Source organism: Halictus rubicundus, chromosome 6, assembly GCF_050948215.1.
Source record: "Halictus rubicundus isolate RS-2024b chromosome 6, iyHalRubi1_principal, whole genome shotgun sequence".
Taxonomy (NCBI): domain Eukaryota; kingdom Metazoa; phylum Arthropoda; class Insecta; order Hymenoptera; family Halictidae; genus Halictus; species Halictus rubicundus.
In genome coordinates, this window is record NC_135154.1 from 12,958,373 (window position 1) to 12,980,088 (window position 21,716).

At 39.3% G+C, this 21,716-nt stretch overlaps 1 protein-coding gene across 1 annotated transcript; it reads left to right on the forward strand.

The window, feature by feature from the left end:
* Positions 1 to 3,718: 3,718 nt before the first annotated feature.
* On the forward strand, positions 3,719 to 21,251 carry LOC143354909 (uncharacterized). The gene is made up of 4 exons (XM_076789276.1): positions 3,719 to 4,076; positions 15,658 to 15,803; positions 17,249 to 17,528; positions 19,789 to 21,251. Exons 1-4 carry the CDS (start codon positions 4,010 to 4,012, stop codon positions 19,995 to 19,997), a joined length of 702 nt encoding a protein of 233 aa, XP_076645391.1. The 5' UTR covers positions 3,719 to 4,009; the 3' UTR covers positions 19,998 to 21,251.
* The last annotated feature ends 465 nt before the right edge of the window (positions 21,252 to 21,716 follow it).

Genomic DNA, 21,716 nt, shown 5'->3' on the forward strand with positions numbered 1-21,716 from the left:
AACGTAGCGAGCGCTGCAGGCCAAGTTCAGACAGGAAGAAGGTTGTGGCGGCCTCCGCGAGTTTTCTTTAACTTGACTCGCTTCGCTCCGCCTCGAGGACGAACCACAAAAACAATACGGTTTCCGTTCCTCCGTTTACAGGCAGAACCGGCCATTTAATCGATTTCAATCTTTAATCGGATTGACAATTCTCGCTCAGCGTAACGAATTAGTCGCCGGTTATCGATTACGGCTGCTATAATACCGATAATGCTGACAAAACGATAGGGCACCCTATCACAATTTTGTTTTATTTTAATCTAGTCGATAGCAATGAAAATTAGACGGAATTTATATTCTTGTAAAACTTTTTCAACTTTCAGTCTAATGTTCGTTTTTATCATTAATTTTTTTACTGTAATCTAATATTAAAATCTCGAGAATTTCATCTTGCACATTTCTAGACATTATCGTTAAATATTTGTACTATGTATATTAATCAAAATTAGTACACTGCTTTATGCATTCATAAATAAATACCTCCGTATTAGTAATCAATAAAATGATAAAGTACTACCAGTAGATTTTACAACGGGAAAATAAAGTACATGGGCCACGACCACGGAAAATAAGATTTGATTCCATTTTCTTAACATTCACAAAAATTGCAAATTGTATAAACTAAAATTTATAAAAATTGTATAATGGGTCGAGAAATATCTTCGAAAGCATGCTTAAAGGAATTGATAAATAAAGCTGCGAACTATCTTAAGCAGGATCGATTTTATAGTTGAGGAAAAGGTCAGCCGTCGGAGGATTAATTACAGGTATCCGCATTTGCAATGAGTCAGAACTAAATCGTTAAAAAGAGGACGTATTTATATTTACAAGCGAACGATTTTATGTTACAGCCGAATAATTTGGTACCATAGGAACATGCGAAGAAGTATCACAAGGAGCCTTTAAAAGCGCTGTCTACATTGAACTTGTCTCAGCGTCCTTGACTCTCTCTTTTCGTCCTTTCTTTCGTTCTCTGTCTTTCTTCCTGGCGTTCTGCGACCGTGAGTCTCGGCCGATCTCTTTCCCTTCGAATAACCTTAAATGTCCGTTCTGGGAAATATAAAGTTGTGGCTCGTGCAAAGACTAACGATCAGCAGGATATGCGAAACAATGTGAGAAAAGTAGGTCGAATTAGAGAACAAAGAGGCTGGCACAAATTGTCTACAGGCGACAAATTGCAGTATTTTATCGATTCCTTCCTTCGCGAAGCTTAAACAATGCTAAGAGAGTCTGTACAAAGCTTGTTGCATAAAAATGAGCACATTTAAATAAACATAATCTTCCCATTCAAATCCAGGACGTATTGGAAATACTGTTCGAATTGTTATGTACATTTGTACAATGATATAATAACGTAAACGACAAATGAACTAGAATGTATTTTTCTTTGTAGATCAAAGTTCATCTTGAAGCCCCCACGAGGGCATGGGATTGAAAAATCAATTTTACTGAACATCTACCCAAACTGTTGCGTGTGAACTGATATATCGAAATGCAATTTGTGCAGTTTATAATAACAAATGTTTGGTATCTCAAATTAATTTTGTTTTTTCTGACGATTAAATTGTATTAATTATATCAATGATTCCCCGAATGATGGAAATTAGTGCAAATAATAATCCGGCCTTTGTTAGGCTGCTATTGTGAAGGGATGATAATACCGAGGTAAAATTTATTCTACCACGTTCATCTGCATATTTCATAACAATTAAGTACAAACTTACGGGATCTCGTGTTTGTATTTTATAGATAGACAATGGTAGTATGCTTGAAGTAGCATCCAATTGTGCTGCATCTACACGCGGAAGAGATTATCGTAGCGCGAGTTCGTCTATAATTCAAAAACAAGGTTATCTTATACCCCTAATGAATTATTCGTTGTTATTATCCAAATTACATAAACTTGTTGTTACTTTGTTCAGTGCCAATCTTCGCAACACCTCCCACATACAACGGAACACTCATTTTCAGGAGCAATTATAAAAGAACGCTAACAAGACGTCGTTCTATCGGACTGATATCATCGCAGACCTTCGCTAATTTATTGCTTCCGTTTTCAGCAAAGATTTTTCAAATGTTACAAAGCTGGCACACATACGTGGACTACGGGTGCCCGTTGCGCCGGGCAAACCATACATACATTTTTAAATGCGCGCCAGCACGCGCATGGCGCACGTAAATACACAAACGCGTCTCTCACGAAGGTAAACAGCGGTGAAGGAGAAACGTTCCGTATGCAAGAAAGCGAATGTCGACATGAGAATCTGTTTCTGACACGTTTCTGGATGTCCACTGTGTCCGAAAGCAGCGAGAAACATTTTTGACCCGTTGCTGTACTACTCTCATCGTGATTGTTGGAAACCATCATTTATTAACTCTTAGCTGCCCCACAGTGAACCGGTTCTATAAAATAGGCGGAATTAATAGGAACCATTTGGAAGCTGACCGAGCACCGGTTCTAACACAAGAAAAATTTTGAAAATTGCTTTGGAGTATTCTCCAACATTCTCTTTACTGTCTAAATGTAACGTCTTGTAATTATCATTTATTTGAACCACTCAAACAGACATCGCAGAATATTGTTCCAATAGTAATGAAGATATATTTTATGTGCAATTTGCTTTGGGACTGACCCCCTGTATTATGTAAAGTTTGGATTAAAAAATTACCGATTTGGAGGCAAAAGTGTGTAGATTGTACCGGAATATTTCATATTTCATTTGTATTTTTAAAAAACTGCGCTCGAATAGAAAATTGAAAGGAAAATCCTGTTCTATAATTGACTGATCCTCTTATGTGGGGAGATCCTGAAATTATTTATTAGAGCTTAATCCAATATGAAAGCGTTTAATATTCATTTAACTTTGGAACAATACCCATATTTAGAACGCTTCCGAGTAGAATGTGTGTAAGATCTGTTTTTCGCAAGAATACAGAATACTCTCATAAAATGCGCTGCAATTCTGAAGTAGGCTCATATACCCTCGTATACCCCGAGATAGTCGTAATAGCTGTCCATCCCACTCCCATTACTTCCGACTTGCAACGCAGGGGTGGAGTGGACAGCTATTGTGAGCGTATCTCAGGTGTCTTCTTCCACAATAACTGACACCATCGTATTTACGGCTCATTCATTTCGAATTTTTACCGTTTATCAATCAATTTCAGCGTTTAGCAATCCACTTGCGATACATCGCAGGAACAACGTCCACCCTCGACTCTAGAAGTCAAATGGAAGGGGTTTTGGAACCTTCACCCTTCCTTCACCACCCTATCCACATACGCAATGCACAGCGGTATACAGTACCGCTGCTCTTCCGGTTTCGCGAGCCTTCTTCGTGCACATCCGCTTTTTCGCCTACGTTCCACCCTCCGATCAACTCTGACCGTCCCCTGTCGCCGTCAGGCTACCGAAAATCCTATCCGCCGTTATCAGCGCTATCATAAATTCGAACGTGGCCGAATCTATTAGGTGCATAAGTCGGATCGGAACGCATTTCTATTAATCTTTGATCGTGTTTACAGGGGTTTCCATGATTATCGCTCGTTTAACAGGTTAAGGGTGGTTGCACGGTGGCGCCGATTGGCCGAGAGTTCGCGCGCGCGCAGAACCAGAGTTTCGCGGGAGGATTCGCGAGGGTGTTCTCCCGACAGGTTCGCGTTCAGTCGTTATCAGGGGTTGCTGGCGGGACGGTGTAATTGTCCGTTCTCCGCCGACCATGAACTCTCAACCGGAATTCACTTGAGCTTTACAGGACCCGTCGTGTTCCGTCGCCGCTCTATGGACGTTCACCATCGCAACAACGAAAGTAAAAGTCTTCGTGGAGCCCAGACACACCGGTGTCGGTCCTCTTGCAGGCCGAGGACAGTGGTCGCCGATAATTGTGGGTCGTTCGCACGTGCGTCTTGATCGCGAATCGGTTCGGTATTTGCCAACGGGGTTGCCAACTGTTCGAACGGCGAAAAAACCATGAGAAGTTCGTCGTTGCTCGCCATCATCGCCTGGCTGCAGTGTCACGTCGCTGGCACTCGTGCTGGTGAGTCCTGACGAATGTTTTTCTCCCTCTCTCTCTCTCTCTCTCTCTCTCTCTCTCTCTCTCTCTCTCTCTCGCTCTGCCTATCGTATCTAATCTGTCTCTCTTTGTCACTCGGTTCGCCACTTCGAAGCCTTATCACGGCCATTAATTTCGCAATAGCAACACCACCATCTTTGATGCTTTGATGGTCAGCCTTTTGTTTTCGCCGCAAACACTGTCAACACCACCTCCGCACAATTCGACGCACTCTTATATTGTTCCTCGGTTTATATTTGACAAATACCAGCGTCGCGTTTTAGCAACCCCAAAATGAAAGATTCAAATCCGAGGAGATAATTAACGCAGGCGATTTGGAGCGAGGACGTTTTTATTAAATGCCGTATGGATTTGTTGGTGAAATGATATTTCGTCGCTGGGAAACAGCTGATCAAATCGTTAGAGACATGATGCGAAAAATATATTTATCGTGCATATGGCGGATAATGTTATTCATTCTGTATTACTAAACATGTATTTGCAATTCGCAAACATCAATACTTCCGGAAAGAATAATAAGAATTCGGTGGAGATGGACTGTTGTTTAAATATTGATTGTTATAACGTAGAGTGGCCAATTTGTGGAAGTGGATATAATTAGTTTAATCACCTTCTGTGTATGAACTTATTAAACGGATATTTTAATAAATTAAATGCATAGAAGAAGATAAGAAAGAAGTGAAATACAATTTATAAAAATAAATCTCAACATTGGACTGATTTTTTCTTCTAAATATTGCATCATTATATTTGAAATGTTGTAAATGATATTGCATTTATTATTGTCGCAGAGCGATTTGCTGCAAAGAATTTTTATCGGCAAATGATGTACGTTCTTTTTTTTAAATTATGATCGTGAAATTATCAAGTGAGATAATTAGTGATAATTGGATCGACATCGGTCAGGCATTTTGAAGAATTTATTACGGTCACGTTAGCGCATTCTTTGCGAGGCAACATTGCATAAAATGGAGAAATCATATAGAATGATGGTCTTCATGCAACACGTTCGCTGAATACGTGACGGGAAATTGGAAAATTGCGAGACGGAAATTTTCCTTTCCCCCAAATCGTGGAAAATCAGTAATAAATCAACCTGTTAGCGGGGTGATTTTTTAGCCATCAACGTATATAACGCCACTAAACCACCGGTATTTATGGATTTATGGCATGTCCGACTATATAAAAAAAGAAATAGTTAAACAGGAGACTAAGTAGGATTAACCTTTTCAAGACTCCATGTGCACATATGCGCCGTGTATTATATAGTTTTATTCTTTTTAGCCGACAGATTTTTTCTGCGCTTTATCATTTTATACAGGTTTTGTGCTTTTCCTGCTGAAATAATGAAGGAATAAAACTTTTTAAGTCTACAATTTGCAAACTTTGAAATAAATAACATTATTTCCATACCCCGTTTGTGTCATTTCAGTATTGATTAACAGAAAAGTAAATACTAATATAATATAATATTACATTATTACTATTTTACATGTCGGTTCTGATAATCGAAATTTTACTATACCGAGAATTAAAGTAAATATAATCCAAATTGTGTCGTGTTTGACGTCACCTTAATCAGAAAAATGTCACAAAAAGATACTACAAAATAAGAAAGTTTTGTCATAGTATATTGTCTCACCGCTACATCGAGCTCAAGGGCTACAATCAGCGATAGTGCGGATTTTTTCGCAAATATCATGCGCATCTCTTTTACACACATCGAGGCATTACTGTGTTAATACAATTTCGTTGTTCTACGGGTCGGGAATTCTTCGGACAGTAGAAATAACCAAGACTGGTAACGCGTTCGAATAAGTTTTTGTAATTTTGAACATTAATAAGGATTCCGCAGAACAATCGAAGTTACCCGTGCTTATCGTTATTATTCAGCAGCATTTGCCGCGAAGCGGCATGCATTATTTAAGGCGACAGCATTAATAAAAGTAGATAACGCAGGGGATGCGAGTTCGTGGCAGACACAACGTTTTTCGCCTCTCACGCGAATCGTCCTCGGCGAAATCCACGCGGCCGTCTGTGCATCGTAGATAAGGTGCTTAGTTCTCCGGCACGGTACATTTCCAGTCGTAACGCGAAAAATTCTTCTCTCGAATAAGCGGTTACCGGTGTAGACCGGGACGAACATCGGGAAAAGATATCGCTTCGCGTCCTGCGGAGCCATTCTTCTCTGACACGCGTTGAAATTTCTTTATTTTTCATGGACACGGGGAACCGAGAAAGGGAATCCCGGCTCGTTCGTGGATTTCTGCCGGGCGAATCCTGAGGCTTATCATAAATTTTCCTGATGGAAGCTTCTTCTGACAACAGGAACCCCGGAATCATTTGTGCGGTATCTATTTTGCCGTGACTTTGGAAACGGATCATGACAAATGATCAAAATTTGGTAGAAGCCTAGCGTGCAACGTGCTTCAACAATTTCAATTTTTTTTTTGCTTATTACAGGTGGTATTGTTCCACCAACTATCTATAGTTCAGCTCCGAAGAGCGCATAAACGTGCAGGTGTCTATTCACTGTTCTGGAAGAATCGCCATTGCACCAGTGATTTGTCTGAATGTTTTTTCCCATCCTATGAAAAATCATCTCTGAGAATGGTTCTCGAACCAATATTATTTTTACAAATATCATTTGGATATTAATTAAATCTCTTGCATTTTATACTACTTGTGTACTCCTTGTCTAGTATGTTAATGTTCGCTTCGAGGTTAAGTTAAGAATTAAATATTAAAAGATGAAAATTAATATATAATGGTGCTGCTATATTCGTCAAATGTTAGGAAGCTGAGATTTTCCAGCAGAAATTTCTTCCTTAGTCTGTTTGCCGTGAAACAGCCGTGGAAATACGAATTTGCATAAAGATCCGCAGTCTCGTCGTGATTGTTAACGCAATTTGGCGAGTTGAGCAGTCTGTAAACGCTTAGCACCGTTACTGCAGTCCCTCCTGTTGTTTATTTCCAGTTTCTCTTAGAAGTTTCGAATTCGCCTGGTAAACGTATGCACCAAGTTATTATAAAGCGAAGAAAGTCCAGATGATGAGAATTGAATCGAGAAACTTTACAAAAAATATATATATATACGTTATATTTGTTCGCAAAAATTATGTCGCAAAAATTATAAATATTCTGCAGTTTTGATGTAACAGCTTCGATTAATATAAGTATCATGTGTGAGTGAGCAATATTTTTAAATTTTAATATTGAAGATTCAATCATTCTAGATATATTACTTTCGAGTTTTCATATAAAAACTTCAATTAACACGTTCACTGTCCCGTGCATCATATGCGATTCACTCTCCCGTGCATCATATGCGATTCACTCTCCCGTGCGTCCATATTGAATAATCTTTATTTAAAACATACGAAAAATAAATCTAAATTAACAAACGGGAACGTATCAGCCGATGAAAAGAGATGTAGCAGACTAATAGCAACAAATAAAATTAGAAGTAATAAAAGTGGACATTTGAACTAAACTTTTTAATATACCATGGAACGCTACGGACCCAAACAGTGAACGTGTTAAATAAAAGCATCGCGCGTTGTTGTCAATATTTTTAAATTTTCATTTTAAATGTTCAGAAACCGAAGTCCATTAAATGTTGAAATCCATCGAATGTCTCATATTGGTCTCGAGTGAACAGAGACTGTTTCGATGAAATACTTTTCGCATAAAGAGGGGTTAAAATGGATAAAAATAACAGTTATGAACCGTCTGTACGGAGGTTCTAACTGAAGCTGTTTTAAAGAATCGCAACGATGTCGTAACAGTTACGGATCGAAAAGGCTTTGGTTTATATCGGTTCCGGTTACGGTTACGCTTGCGGAATTGTTATTGTATCGGTTCTATCATGCTATCTTCCGGTTCGATTCTTCCTGCGCGAAACGAAGTACATTTTTCGCGAATATTTTAAATTCGAACCGAAGACAAACGCTGACAGAGTTTAAAATTAACAAAACGGATATCGGCGTATTCTTGATTTATTACTGATGGCGAACCAATGCAGAACGGTTACATACATATAAACGAATATTCGCGCATATATATATATATTTTTCAAAGTGGTACAGAACTCTGATATATAACTGTTACAAAACCGATACGGTATCGATACATATAACATAGAACTCTGGTATGACGACGGTTTTGTAGAATGGTAACTTGAAACTCAGAATCTTTTTCAACTCGTAACCATTTAAATGAAACAGAAATTAACAGCACTTATCGATATAACATTATTATTATTTATTTATTCTGTTCGTGACCTACCGATTCTATTTGTTACAAATGCCAAGCACGCAAACTGTATTTTCAAATGATAAAATTTTATTCCGTACTTTCGGTATATATTTTTTTCTTTTTACGTGGAATCACCGCCTTTTCGGTTGCGCCACCAATCACCGAGCGCCCTGTATAATTAAATGCGGGTTAATAATATTAGAAGCGGTGTCAATTCTCTCCTTTCTCGCGAAGAGATCCTCGTTTTCACTTTCTCCCGTCGATTCCCTCTTACCGTGCCAGCGAGAAGTTATTAGCGTAAATTTGAATCCTTTTCCTTCGAGCGGAACAAAGAGTGTCTCTCTTCGTTATCTCGGATAAGCGTCTTTGAGAGTCCCCGGCGGACGCCGGGCGGGAGTGAAATTGAAAGGAAACAGCAGGATTTCCTCTTTGTGCCCGGTCTAATCGCATGAGAGTTTTATTCCGTGTGATTCTTTATTACCTAATGAATCGTTACTTATCCGCGTTAACCTTTCTCTTTCATCGATCCTTGTACTCCACGCTGGCTCGTTACGGAGAGCTTTCCCAAAGAATAGACCCCGAGATACACTGACAGCCATAATAGCTGTCCAGCTCGCTCCGAGCTCCCACCCCTCTCCCCCCTCCCCCGAAATGTCATCAGTCTCGGGTGATTGCGGTAGACAGCTTTAATGATCAATGACATACGTCGGGTCTAGAGTTATCAAATTTTAGGGGTAGACCGTCGGGGACGGTTAGTGAAAAATTCATTTCAATATTAATACTACGTGTAAGATTAAATTCGTTCTGATTTCGCTCTATACAAGAAATATATGACGCATGCTCTTTTGATTATTTCTACTTTAACGAACATGTATGCAAAAGGTGCACAAACGCCATTTTGTTTGATGTAATTTTGAAGCAAGATTCATAATCAACGACCCGAAAATGGAGTGTCAATTTTTATATTAGAGTACTGCGCGTGACAATTTATATTCGTGCTGAAACTTAATTTGTATACTAGGGTACTAAATTAAATAATAAGTCTCTGGAGCATTATTTAAGAAATAAAACATTCACTTCCGTAGAAGATGTAAGGAGACACCTTGAGTCATATTTTGCTTGACGAACTCTGCATTTCTATAAGAGGGGGATTGAAAATTTGCAGGAAAGATCGCAAACTGTCCTTTATAATGGAGATTATATAATAAATTAAGAAATAAACACTTGAATTTACTACAAAATTCGTTTTAGATTCCAAAATAATTTATTACTTACGGCTCCCCCTAATATTTAAGAAGCAAATTTCATTGGTTTTATATGAAATTGAAAATTTTACTTTTTGGCCGCGTTTTGACGATTCCACCGTGCGTCGTTTCCTTCGAAAAAACGGCTAACAATGGGCATAGCGGTGCGGCCGTAACGTCGGAGCCGTGTGGCGCCGGGGTAACAATGGAATTAACGGCGTCAGGAACAAAGCTGTATCCGAGGCGAAGGAACACGAAAAGTTGCAAACAGTTCTAGGCGCGCGAGATGCTTTCTCCGTCGTAACTGGGCCACGAACGAAAACCTCCGCGAGACATCTGAAGAGTGTCGGGTGTGTACGTCTCCCTCTCTCTCTCTCTCTCTGTGTGTGTATGTGTTTGTGTATGTGCGGTATCAACCGACTTTCGACCTTCGCCGGTTATTAGCGCGAATTTAAATGTCCTTCTCGCCGAACCGAGGTGGAAAAATCTCTCGTTATCTTTGAAAGCCGTTCTGCCAGGCCGTAAGAGCCTCTGCCAAGCAGCAGAAGGACGTGGGAAAGGGGCGGTGCGGCGTCGGTGGTTGGTTCCGAGGTATAAAGTGAAATTGAAAAGAGCCCGAGGAATTTTCCTCTTCTCTTTCCCACGCGTCATCCCCGTCGCTCCATCCTCCTCGCTCTTTCTTGCGCTCTCTTTCTGTCTCTCCGCGTCTTGAATCCTAGCCTGGATGCAGCAAGGCTCCGTGCAAAGCCCCGGCACGGCACCGTCACGGAGAGTTGCCCATATCGTGACACTTCAGACGTTTCACGTCATATTTCGTATTTTACACTAATTCGTGCGCGAGGAATTAGCGAGCAATGCGATTCTCGTCGCGAATTTAACCCCGAAACCGAAGGAGCCCCTCGAAACCACCGCCACAGCGCACAGTGCTGCGGCACACTGTTGTCCGATTTTTTATCTAATTTTTCGCTGATATCGTCGGCCTTTGAGTAAACTATGCACATCGAAACATATTTTTATTATTAGTCAATTATATTACAATAAGATTAGGAAGAATTGAGCATACATCAAAACCTAATTTCTAGAAAGTCAGCTGATTTGTTTAATATGCATTGTTGTTTGTTGATGAGTGTTAACACTTTGAACGCCAAACTAGAAACCCCATAAAATCAAAGTAAGTTATTTGATGAAATAAAAATTGCAAAAAATTATATGTACGATACTGAGTAATCCTCCAACTTTCTTGCATGTTACAGATCCTAATTAAGTCTAGTACAATGAATATATCAACGTAAAAATTCATTTTAAAACCTGCACAAATAATTCCGTCAGCCACATATGGCTGACGTGGCGTTCAACGTGTTAAACAGTGTTGTGCCTTAAATAAGGAAAATTTGAACAGTGGAATTTTAGCTTCCAATTAAAAAAATTACTTTTTTTATTTAGAAAGTAATGTAAAAGAACAGTAATTTTATTAATTATGAAATTTAGTAATATCAGCATTATATCTACATAATATATCCACAATAAAAAGTAATTTCATATTATCCCGGTGAGGTATTTAATCTAATTATCGGTAAAGTGCATTTACTAGTGAATTGCAATTTTCGAAATACCTTTGCGTTATCATCTGCGTAAGAATTTCGTTGAGGTATGGGGAATATTTTCGGCCAGTGAGTGCTCCATCGGTAGAAGGTCGTTTCACGATGCCTGGTGCTATGATTTTGCACATTACCTCCATGATTTACCTAGTTATGATTCATGAATAGATTTTAATTATTGGTTTCTATGCGACAGGTAACTAACATGTTACGGCAGGTATGCACGGTCATTATTAGACAAATATTTGACTGGGCACTAGATAGGTACACAGGATGTTCCACACAATTGGGTCACGTCATAATTTTAACCCTTTGTGCCTTCAATTATGTCTTTATTCATTTTTACCATATGAATATAGATCATTGTTTGCTGATTTTGTTTGATCATTATTTACATAGAAATTCATACATTAATATTGGAAGTGAGATTCGATTAAATTTTGTTATTTAAGCACGTTCAGAGCACAACAGTATTTTAATAAGACATTGAAAGATATAAAACGATTTTACATTGTGAAATTAAATTCTTTTAAACGATGTGTTGTGTAATTCGTATATACACTTTTTAGTAAACATGAATCCAATTCTTTAGACAATTACACTTCTTTCATCTGATCACAGATGATTCGGTTTCACAATTATGACAACCGTATGTATCACGTTGTTCAGCTCGTTCTTCCTGTGTCCATTTGTTTCACTCTTTATAGTGCATCCATTTTTCATTTAGCTTGGAACCATATGAATTAAAGCGTACAAGGTAAACAATACCCTTCTTCGTCATTATATTCTTCGTTCCTCCTTCTGCTCTTATTGTTTTTACAATTTCTTCCTTTTAAATTTGGGTTACACGGCCTCTCCGTTCTCTTTTTTTTTCTCATCTGTTTTCCTGCATATTCTGCTCTGACTTTTCTTTTTCTCCCACAAGCGTCAGTGTAGATGGTCGACTCTCTTCTCTTTCTGCCTCTATTTAAATCTTCTCCGGCCGGAGCTTTATGAAAAGTTTTTACCAACTCTGATGTGAACTCTTCGTGTATTATTTGTTCATCTTGGGTTGAAGTCTCCCTCGAGTTTCATTATTGGGTGTCCGCAAACCACACGGCGATCATACTCTTGAAATTAGATTTTCCCCTAGCGAGACACGCGGAACTATTAAGCATAGATCAGTAGTATTTTTAAAAGTAACGTCAAATTAAAGATTAATAGAAAGAAAAAGCATTTAATTGCAATGTTTATATCACAATTTTAAAATATTAAACTCACCGCAAGGTATTGGAAAGATGATCAAATTATTGTTATTATTTCATTATAAATTGCTTTGATTTTACCTGATGTTTGTGGTAGCTGTGACCACGGCCCGAGTGTCGAGCAGTAGTATAATCATACAAAGAGTCAGACAACCTCGCTAGCTATCATTCTTCATATGACTCTTGTGTCTGTACTAAACAAACATGTGTATCTACCGTAATCGACAAACTTTATTTATCGGATCGAATCACAATTAATTTACGCTTTAGAATGGCAATTTCATTTGCCAATACAACAAACGAGGATTAAATCAAATATGTATTCGCCATTAGCTGCAATTACTTGTTGTTTGTTATCATGGAACATGAGGATGCATCATTATAATTTCTAATGTTTAACCGCATTGATTTTCTGTTCCTAGGTACAATAAAAAAATTTCTGTTGTGCAACTGTGATTTATTTCGTCAGTGAGGTTCCGCGCGTGCAGTGCGCGAACTAAAAAATATACTAACGACAACAGTATCGCGTTGAAATAAACTCGAACGAGGACAATCATAATTAAGAATTAATCTTCGAGCGAAAATACGCGGAGTACACGTGCATAGGAAAGGTTCATCCGCCATTGTGGCGAGAAACGTGCGATTTCACAGTTTCCGGCGAAACTGCGGACAGATGCGACGATATTTTACAAATCTTTTTTTTTTGTTTTTTCATTCTCATTTCTCGCCTCTTTTTGTCTAGGCCAAACGACGCGTGGACGAGGATCCTCCGTTGTAATTCGTAAGTTCCTTTTGTCTTCGCGGGCTCGTGACGGAAGCATTTTTAATTAGGCTCCTAGCTGCCGGCGGCGGCTGCGTTCGCCATACGGGGTGTGTCGCGAGAAACAGAACACCTAAATATCTCTTTTAAAATTCAGAATGGAGCAAGATGTCAAAGGGAAAAGTTATATTGCTCTGGGAAATAAATCTCGATCCATGTCAAGGCGAGCTCGCTGAATCGTCCGCGTCGTTGAAACGACAATGGACTCTGAAAATTATAACCGAACAGTGGCGCAATAAAAATGTCATGTTTCTATAAAAGTGATATCTTCAAAACATGTTTATATTATATTTATATCATACGTACGTATATATCTAGATTTACATAATAATATATCTAAAACGTTGTTTCAATGACTTGAGGGCGGTAATCAATTTTACACAATGTTAGGTAACTCTTCGGAAATAGTAAAAGATGCCAGAAGAAGCACTACTTTTAACGTTAACGAAGTATGTACCACTTTTAACTTATTATTTAATTTCTTTCTGTTTACATGCAGATGCATTTCTTTAAAACATTTGATACCTCGAATAAGGGCCTACGTTGCATGTATTATGCAGACAAGGTACGAACGTCGCCAAATCTGTTAAATGGGACAAACACCGTAATTTAACACTTTCTTTGATCTTCAATCTACATTTTCTGATCTTCAATCTACATTTTCCGAACTTCAACCTACATTTTCTTATCTTCAATCTACATTTTCTTATCAGCAGATACTTGGGCGTCTGATTACTCGCGTCTCACCCCGTACATGACTAGATATACTTAAAACTGCCAGCACTTTGCATATACAGGGTGGAATACCTAACACGCGCGCCCGAATGGGCTCTAATTTATGCGTTGGACATGCATGCACTCAGATATATTTCGTTCTGAAAAAGAACTCTTTTCATTGATCGGCTTATCCTCGAATCGCATAAAAAGAGGTCATAGAACTAATGAGAGACCACCGCGCACCGTCTTTTCTTTCTGTGTTCTCCGCTATAGTACGAATTTTTTTTAATTATTCCACCGCTCCTCTTCAACTTTTATTTAGACTATCCTCCTCTTCATTTCTGCAAAGCTGTATCGGTGTTAATTAATTCAATATTCGTTTTCCTAGCTCACCTTCATCTCGTGATCGTGACCTTTTTCTAGAAATATTTGCTGCAAGAATTTTCTACAAAATATGTATTGTTCCATAAAATTTTTGTTACAAAGATAACTGATTATGTTATCTTATAATTTCCCTTAGGCGTACAAATTCTTTTTTAATTCGAGCGAGTTCACCATTGTAACAAGTAGAATTGGGTTGTAATGAGCAGACACGTCAGCCAAGAAGAACACAATTGTTTGCATACGCAACGAACGTGCGAATACAATTTCCTCAGAAATGGAGTCTCATATGTAGATTGCAGATTTGTTATTTCCACAGAAACGGAAATATATTTACAAAAATTGCAGCTTCCCTCAATGGTTAACCGCCATTGGCAAAAATTAAAACGTCTGAAATGAAACACTCTCTTTATTCACAAATCAGAAGGTATCGCGTAAAATGCGGGGCAGAAATTTTAAGAAATTCAATAATTCGTGGAAATGGCAGCAGTTTAAATCGAAAAAGCCAACTTTAATTATTTGTGGCTTAAAGGATATTTCAGATATGAAAAAAATCCTACGCTAAATTTTAGACAATACCTTTTAGCTGGAGAATAAAAAAAAATGTTTTCATTTCAGACGTTCCAATTTTTGCCAGCAATGGTGGCCATCCATCGATGAACCGATAAAAGACCATTTCAAAAACAACGAATACTTCTGGTATTTCTTTTTTACATTTCGTCCTGAATGAAACAGAGAATAAAGTTAAGAGTTACGTCAATATCACTGTAAAAAAAACGGAACTTTTCACTTTTCGCAAACAGCTTTCCACAAATAACCAACTTTGTTCATTTGACGAAATTCACATATGTTACAACACTTGTGCTTAAAGAAAATGCTAAAAATATCGATTCTTGGAAAATGAAAAACCAGAGCATCCCATTAACACTAGGTTTACGCAGCACAAAAAGTGCCTATTTTACATTACTTTATAAAAATAACATGAACGTATCTATAAAAATTTGCAGCCACTTTTTTAAATGATATATACCCAAAGGAAACAATTTGTTAAATAATTCCTCATGGACGCATCTTTACGATCTCAATATTCGTAAATTAAAAATATTAGAATCCGTCATTTTGACGGGTCCGGTAAATCTAGTGTTAAACAAATTGCTTCGATTCTCCCCGATTTTTCTGGCGGTCGGGTCGGTTTGTTTCGCTGAGAGACACCCCGTACGTTTTCATTTTCCCCGGATTCCCATACGTTATATGGATCCGTGCTAACGTTGAATTTCCTTTTAGTTCCAGCAAGAACGACGGAAGGCCAGATTCTACTCGGCGAGGTCGATATCGCGGTTCAAGGGAGCGAGTTCGACGATATTACAACGGAGGAGGCGTTCACGAAAAAATGCCTGGTCAACGGAAACGCGTATTCCCACAGTCAGACGGTACGTGTATGCATAAACCTTTCGATAACAATTGTTTCCTGGTCGTCTTCTCTCTTTTCTCCCATTAATGCAGCTTGAATAATTCCCGCGAGTCGATGGAGTTCGAACCGTGGAACGGTGCCAGTATTATTTGCCCTCGACTGTTGCATGACAAAAATACGTCCGATAAATTCGATAACATTTTCGTACAACCCGGATTCGTATTGGATTCAGCAAATATTTGACGCACGGTGGTCGCGTGCTGCCCGCGTAATACATTTTGAGAGAAAGCGGAGAGAACGAGCGAGAGAGAGAGAAAGAGAGTGAGAAAGACCTGTAAGTCTCGCAGGAATACAATCGACAACCTCAATTGATGGGTAATCCTCGTACCATGTTTTACTTCACATTTCTAGCGTATCGCAAGACAGATGGAACTTCGAAAATGTTGCTTTCGATCCGTCGATAAAAAACACGTGTCACCCCGGTACTTTTGTTTGCGACGCCTTTTTATTGCAAATTTTCGCCACACTCGATATTGCTGGCGTCGCGTCGGGACAAGATATTGAATTGCTGTGCAGACGTCACGAATATTCACTATGTGCAGTTGATTATGCTGCGAACGTGCAACTACGATGTTTCATAAGATGGATGGCGGAAGATATGAACGAATTTGTACATTTTCTCTTATTCAGAAATTTATTAATATACAGGGTGTTTCATCTAACTCGAGCACTTGTTTTTTATGATAGAAAAAGAAATGTCAGAGGGCAACATTAGTTGGTTCAGAGGGGCAAATAGTATGATAGGCAAAAAAATTTGTCCAAGGTTATATTTTTTGAGATTTCAAGGTCATCGAAGTTTTTTTAAATGGAATGATATAGTTTTATTATTGCTATATGATCGCCGAGGTCAAGATGAATCCAACGAGCTGTAATATTATGACCTTCCAGTGACCTTGAGTTTGTTATCACTTACGATTCCACGCCATACATTTACACACCATGGACGCTAGTGTACAATTTGTCGAAGCCATTTCGGGTTATTGTGTGTCATAATATTTGCCCCTCCGAACCAACTAATGTTCTTCTCAGAAATTTTCTTCTATCATAAAAAACAAGCGAGTTAGGTGAAACACCCCGTACATTTTCAGGTTGGTGCATTTTCGAATGCAAATGTAACGAAGCCTTCTGATCCAGAAATATTATTACAGTCTCGAGAATTATTAAACATATTATTTTATAGTACGAGGTCCTATCGCCTAATGCTGAAGGTAGAACTGTTCCTGCGGAAGAAATTCGTAAAAATATGACACTCGAAGACAGAATGTGCCCGTAAACGATACGATATTGGCAACATTCCCCGAAGTTTCCGATCAATCTACTATTACCATTGAACGAGGCAACGGACAGGAAAAGATCCGTCCGGCCAGATAACCTACCACGGAGTTCCTTCTGCCTCTGTTCCAGATACCGTCCTACGACGCGAACTCTCATTGCCTGTGTGTCGCCGGCGAGGTATATTGTTGGTGGCAGAATTACAGTCCGAGCACCGATCCATCCGCCGGCCCCTCGCTCCTCCCGTCGACAACGATAGAAAGTAATTACACACCGTCGCTGGAGGAGAGCACGGACGCCGACGACAGCTCCGAGGAAGCTTTCGGTGATCCGGAGCAGCAGGGATACGTGGAGATTAACGGGACGTACTCTACTACTTCGCAGCCAGCGCCGACTACGTGCCTCGTGATGGGTAATACATCACTCGGTTTTCAATTTCCACCGGCCCGTTTCTACCCTGAAACTTTTGAAATTCAAACCACAATTTGCTCACCCCGAAACGATACAGTAGTGCTCGTTCGGCTACGACAGTGCACGGTTAGTTTTACATCGGTTCGACAGCGAGCGGGACATCTTTTCCTTTCAGGAACCGACTCGAACACGGCAAATTTCATCTTCGATCATTGTCGTCTTATCTTTATAATTGTAGTACCAATGGATAGCCGAGATTCTCCTGATTAAAATGAGCCCAAACACGACGCAAATCGGACCAGCTTTATAGACTTGATGTAAATAACAATCAAGGACATACGTATGACCGCTATGTATGGAAACTATAAATGTCGACCGATTTATGTCGTGTTTGGGCTCATTTTACTCGGAAGAGCCTCAACAATCCATTGCTACTATATTTGAGACGAAACTTACGGAATTTGAAATTTTCTTTATTACGACGAACTGCGTCTATCTCGCTTTCGCTCGCTAGATTCATTCTCTTACGTTATGGAGCCTGTGCTCGAGTCGATTGCTCGAAGAGAAATGCTAGCCTGCAACGCAAGAATTTTACTTCCGGATCCGAAACTTTTAAGTGAGCGCTACTGCAGACTTTTCCCGGCGTTCTACCGTTGTTGCGTCGAATCCCATAAACGCGAGTCTCGAATCTTATCCGTTGCTATTTGTATCAATTTCCGCGTCATATATCTCTCTCTCCTATCAGATATCCGAAGATTTTACGGCCAGTGCCTCGTACATTTTTTTATCGTCTGGCGCCGGTAAACGCGTTTTCTACGAGGAAAGATTCTGCCAACGTACCGGTGGCATTGCAGCTCTAACTTCATCAAGGGGACGAGTATGTCGTGACACACTGATACCGTTGTTTGTCGTGCGGCGGTTTACTGTTAAAGTGTATACCCTGTTCGTGTTCCGGATCGATAACCGCCAACTAGAGATTTTAATTGGTCAGCTGAACAATTAACAACGGTACAGCGTGTCACTCGACTGCCTGATGATGCCAGCTGCAATCCTGGCGAAACATTGGAATAATTAATGTAAGAGGCGTCGTCGCTGCCACGCGGAACACGTGACCGCTTTTAAATCAATCACTTTTCTATTTCAACGACTCGGAGCCAGGGGGAGGAGCTAGGGCAAATTGCTGGGAGGAGCTAGGACGAATAGATCAGAAAGGATGGTGAGAGGAACGCTGGGTAAAGCCGAGGAAAGTTGATGGGAGCTTAGAAGAGCCGATGGGAGGAGCTGGAGCAAATTCATGGGCGGGGTTAGGTCCATTTTTTTTTTTTGTAAAAACGAGTGACAGGTTGCTACCAAAATATGGCTACGTGATATTTGCGGTGATTGAAATGTTAGTTATAACATTTTATCGAACGCAATGCATCCTACTGGAAAATATGAAAAAAGATATTGTCATAGATAATCTATATACTCTTAGAATTCTACGCGTTATTAATTGACACGCACAAAAATAAATCGTGGTCGCTGCACATGTGTGACGCTGGTAGACACTTGAGAATATTCAAACCCGTTCCCTCTAAAATGCTGATTTTTAAATTATGACAACTTTGCAATGTTGCCACGCGTCGCGTATGTTTTTCAAAGGGGAACCGTGCCTAATCGGAACGGCCCACAGCGGTCTAAAACACGAGTGACATTTTGCCAAAACATATTCCATTTTGTAAAATTCCATGATCTCTTCTGTCTTAGAAGATATACTGAACTAATATGAGACAGTTGATTATGCTCAGCACACTTTCTTCTATATAACCTTCTATATATAATAACCATATCACAAGTTATTATTGTTTAAAGTCTGGGACTTCTTCGTCGGGACTCTTTGACGACTAAAAAACACTAAACCAAATTATATTTAAAGAGCAATTTTTCAAAAATTCAGAGGAATAATATATTCACTAAGCTGAATGTGTTTCTAAAAGTTGTTGAATTTTTAAATATATTTCAAAAATACTAAAAAAACCTATGAAACAAACAAAAAGTATGGTACATTATGCACCATTAAAGAAGATTACTTGTTAATACTCTACACCCGAAATATCACTTCGATATCTTTAATAGTTTAGAAGTTGTACCAAAATGTCGTTAAATTTCGCGTTTCAGACCACTGTGCGACCCCATTTTTTAATCGGTTTCCATTTTGCCAATGCTGTTCGGGGAACGTAAACAATTTTGGGCTGCTCGGTGACGAGACGGTTGATTTCCAGGCAGGGAATACCGGGAGGGCGAAGTGCTGCCGCACTCGACCGGGAACTGCATCGAGTGCAGCTGCGGTTCCGAGGGCCGTGTCGAGTGTTCACCTAGGGACTGCGTAGCACTACGACCGGAAATACCTGTCGCACCTAACATCCCGGACGCACCGGACGGCGACTTCGAGGTGTTCAATTTCGACCGAGGGATCGACGAGAGCTTCTAAGGAATCTGATAATCACGATCGTCGCGTGCTGCCTCTGGCCTATACATTCCACGGTGATATCCTTCGATTTCGTTGTTTCCATTGATATCCTGTCTGTGATGATTTTCGTACTTTCGACGAAGCGATTTGATTGTTATGGGTGGACCGTTCGAACGAGATCAACGCTCCCGATGTTCGTGGACGTTTATCACGGATCTTTATGCAAGGTGAATACCATCGACATCAATTGCGAGACACAGTGGTTGAACTAAAATGTATTTCTCCCTTCAACCCTTCGGGGACTAGGTCTGTGCACTGTACTGACTCTGATTAGTCAGAGTACAATAATAATCTCGTAATTATTTTTAGTACAAACATATTTTTCGACTTTTCCAATCTTATATTGTTTTCATGTCTAACTGATTTCTTCGTAACTGCATAAAAATCCGCAGTCCTCATTGTCGTTTGCTTTTCAGAATTTCAAGATATTAAAAAGTCTAAATCTCGTTTTTTCAACGGTTCTCGTAGAAAGTTACGATATGAGAACGTTTTTCTAAAAATGTTCCGCGATCAAGGTCATAAATATTAAAAAATTCTAAAACTCTTTCGATGGCTGGTTACAACCCTAACAGGGTTGCCATTATCAAAAAACACTGCGTCGAAACGCAGTCGGTCTTTCGAAACTTTAATATTATTCTAGAAATCAACATCTCCTCGTCCTGTAAAAATGCCTGTCCTTTCTTACCAAACGAAGCTGGAGAAACTGATAGTTGGAAAAATTTCACTTTTCTATGAACAAAATATTTTCTATAAAGACCGTAGACATTCCGATGTTCCGTTTCGAACGTTCCACTCTGTATATAGAACGTGTACTTTAGATTCGAACGCTTTACGTCTCTTTTTTATAATCAGAGTACGACATTTAGAAACATATCAGAACGTTTATTGTAAATAGATAGAGTATAAGTTAGGGAAGCGGCCTAATTGTTTCCGTTATTTTCATATCGATCGACAGCGCAGTGCGGAACTTGTGAAAGTCTTGGATTTCTTTCGACGTTCGCAGATAACTTATTGATCCTTTAACTGACTCCTTAACCTTTTGACTGCCGGCCGTTCTAAGTGTTCGTTAGCTACGACAGTGCTGTAGCGGTAATCTCGCCGTGCAAGGAGTACTTTCGAGAGTTTGGTTGCCGCCCATCGATTAAGTATAGAGGGTGAGTCACGAGAAACCGAGCACCTAAATATCTTTGTTGCAATCGAAAATTAAAGGAAATGTCCGAGACATGAGAAAGGGATCCGCGCGACAGTTGGTGAAAAATTTAACGAAACTTTCGCGTTTTCAATGATTTTTTTATGAAAGCTTTACCAACAGACCGGTGACATTTTTTCGATCAAAATGAGTCCAAACACGATACACTTCGGATCACATTTACTCGTTTAATCCCCGATCCCGTAGAACCTCGATTATCCGAACCGCTGATATCTGAATTTTATTATTCAAATATTATTAATCTGAATTCTGAATAATATTATTTATTGTACGAATCCTATTGTACTATTCCATTATTCAAAAACTTAAGTTTCTCTGATTAGTTCGAATAGTCGAGGCTCTACCGTATCGTGGATTAGTCAAGAAATTATGGTCCCAAGTGTATCGTGTTTGGACTCGTTTTAATCAGGAAAATGTCACGAATATGTTGGTAAAAGTTTCACGAAGAAATAATTAAAAACATGTGAGCC

What these genes read in the sequence shown, in the direction of transcription:
- LOC143354909 (XM_076789276.1), top strand. Translation starts at nt 4,010, where the DNA reads ATGAGAAGTTCGTCGTTGCTCGCCATCATCGCCTGGCTGCAGTGTCAC. An exon ending in CGTCGCTGGCACTCGTGCTG is followed by an intron (nt 4,077 to 15,657) that starts GTGAGTCCTGAC and finishes ATTTCCTTTTAG; the next exon opens with TTCCAGCAAGAACGACGGAA. An exon ending in GACTACGTGCCTCGTGATGG is followed by an intron (nt 17,529 to 19,788) that starts GTAATACATCAC and finishes GTTGATTTCCAG; the next exon opens with GCAGGGAATACCGGGAGGGC.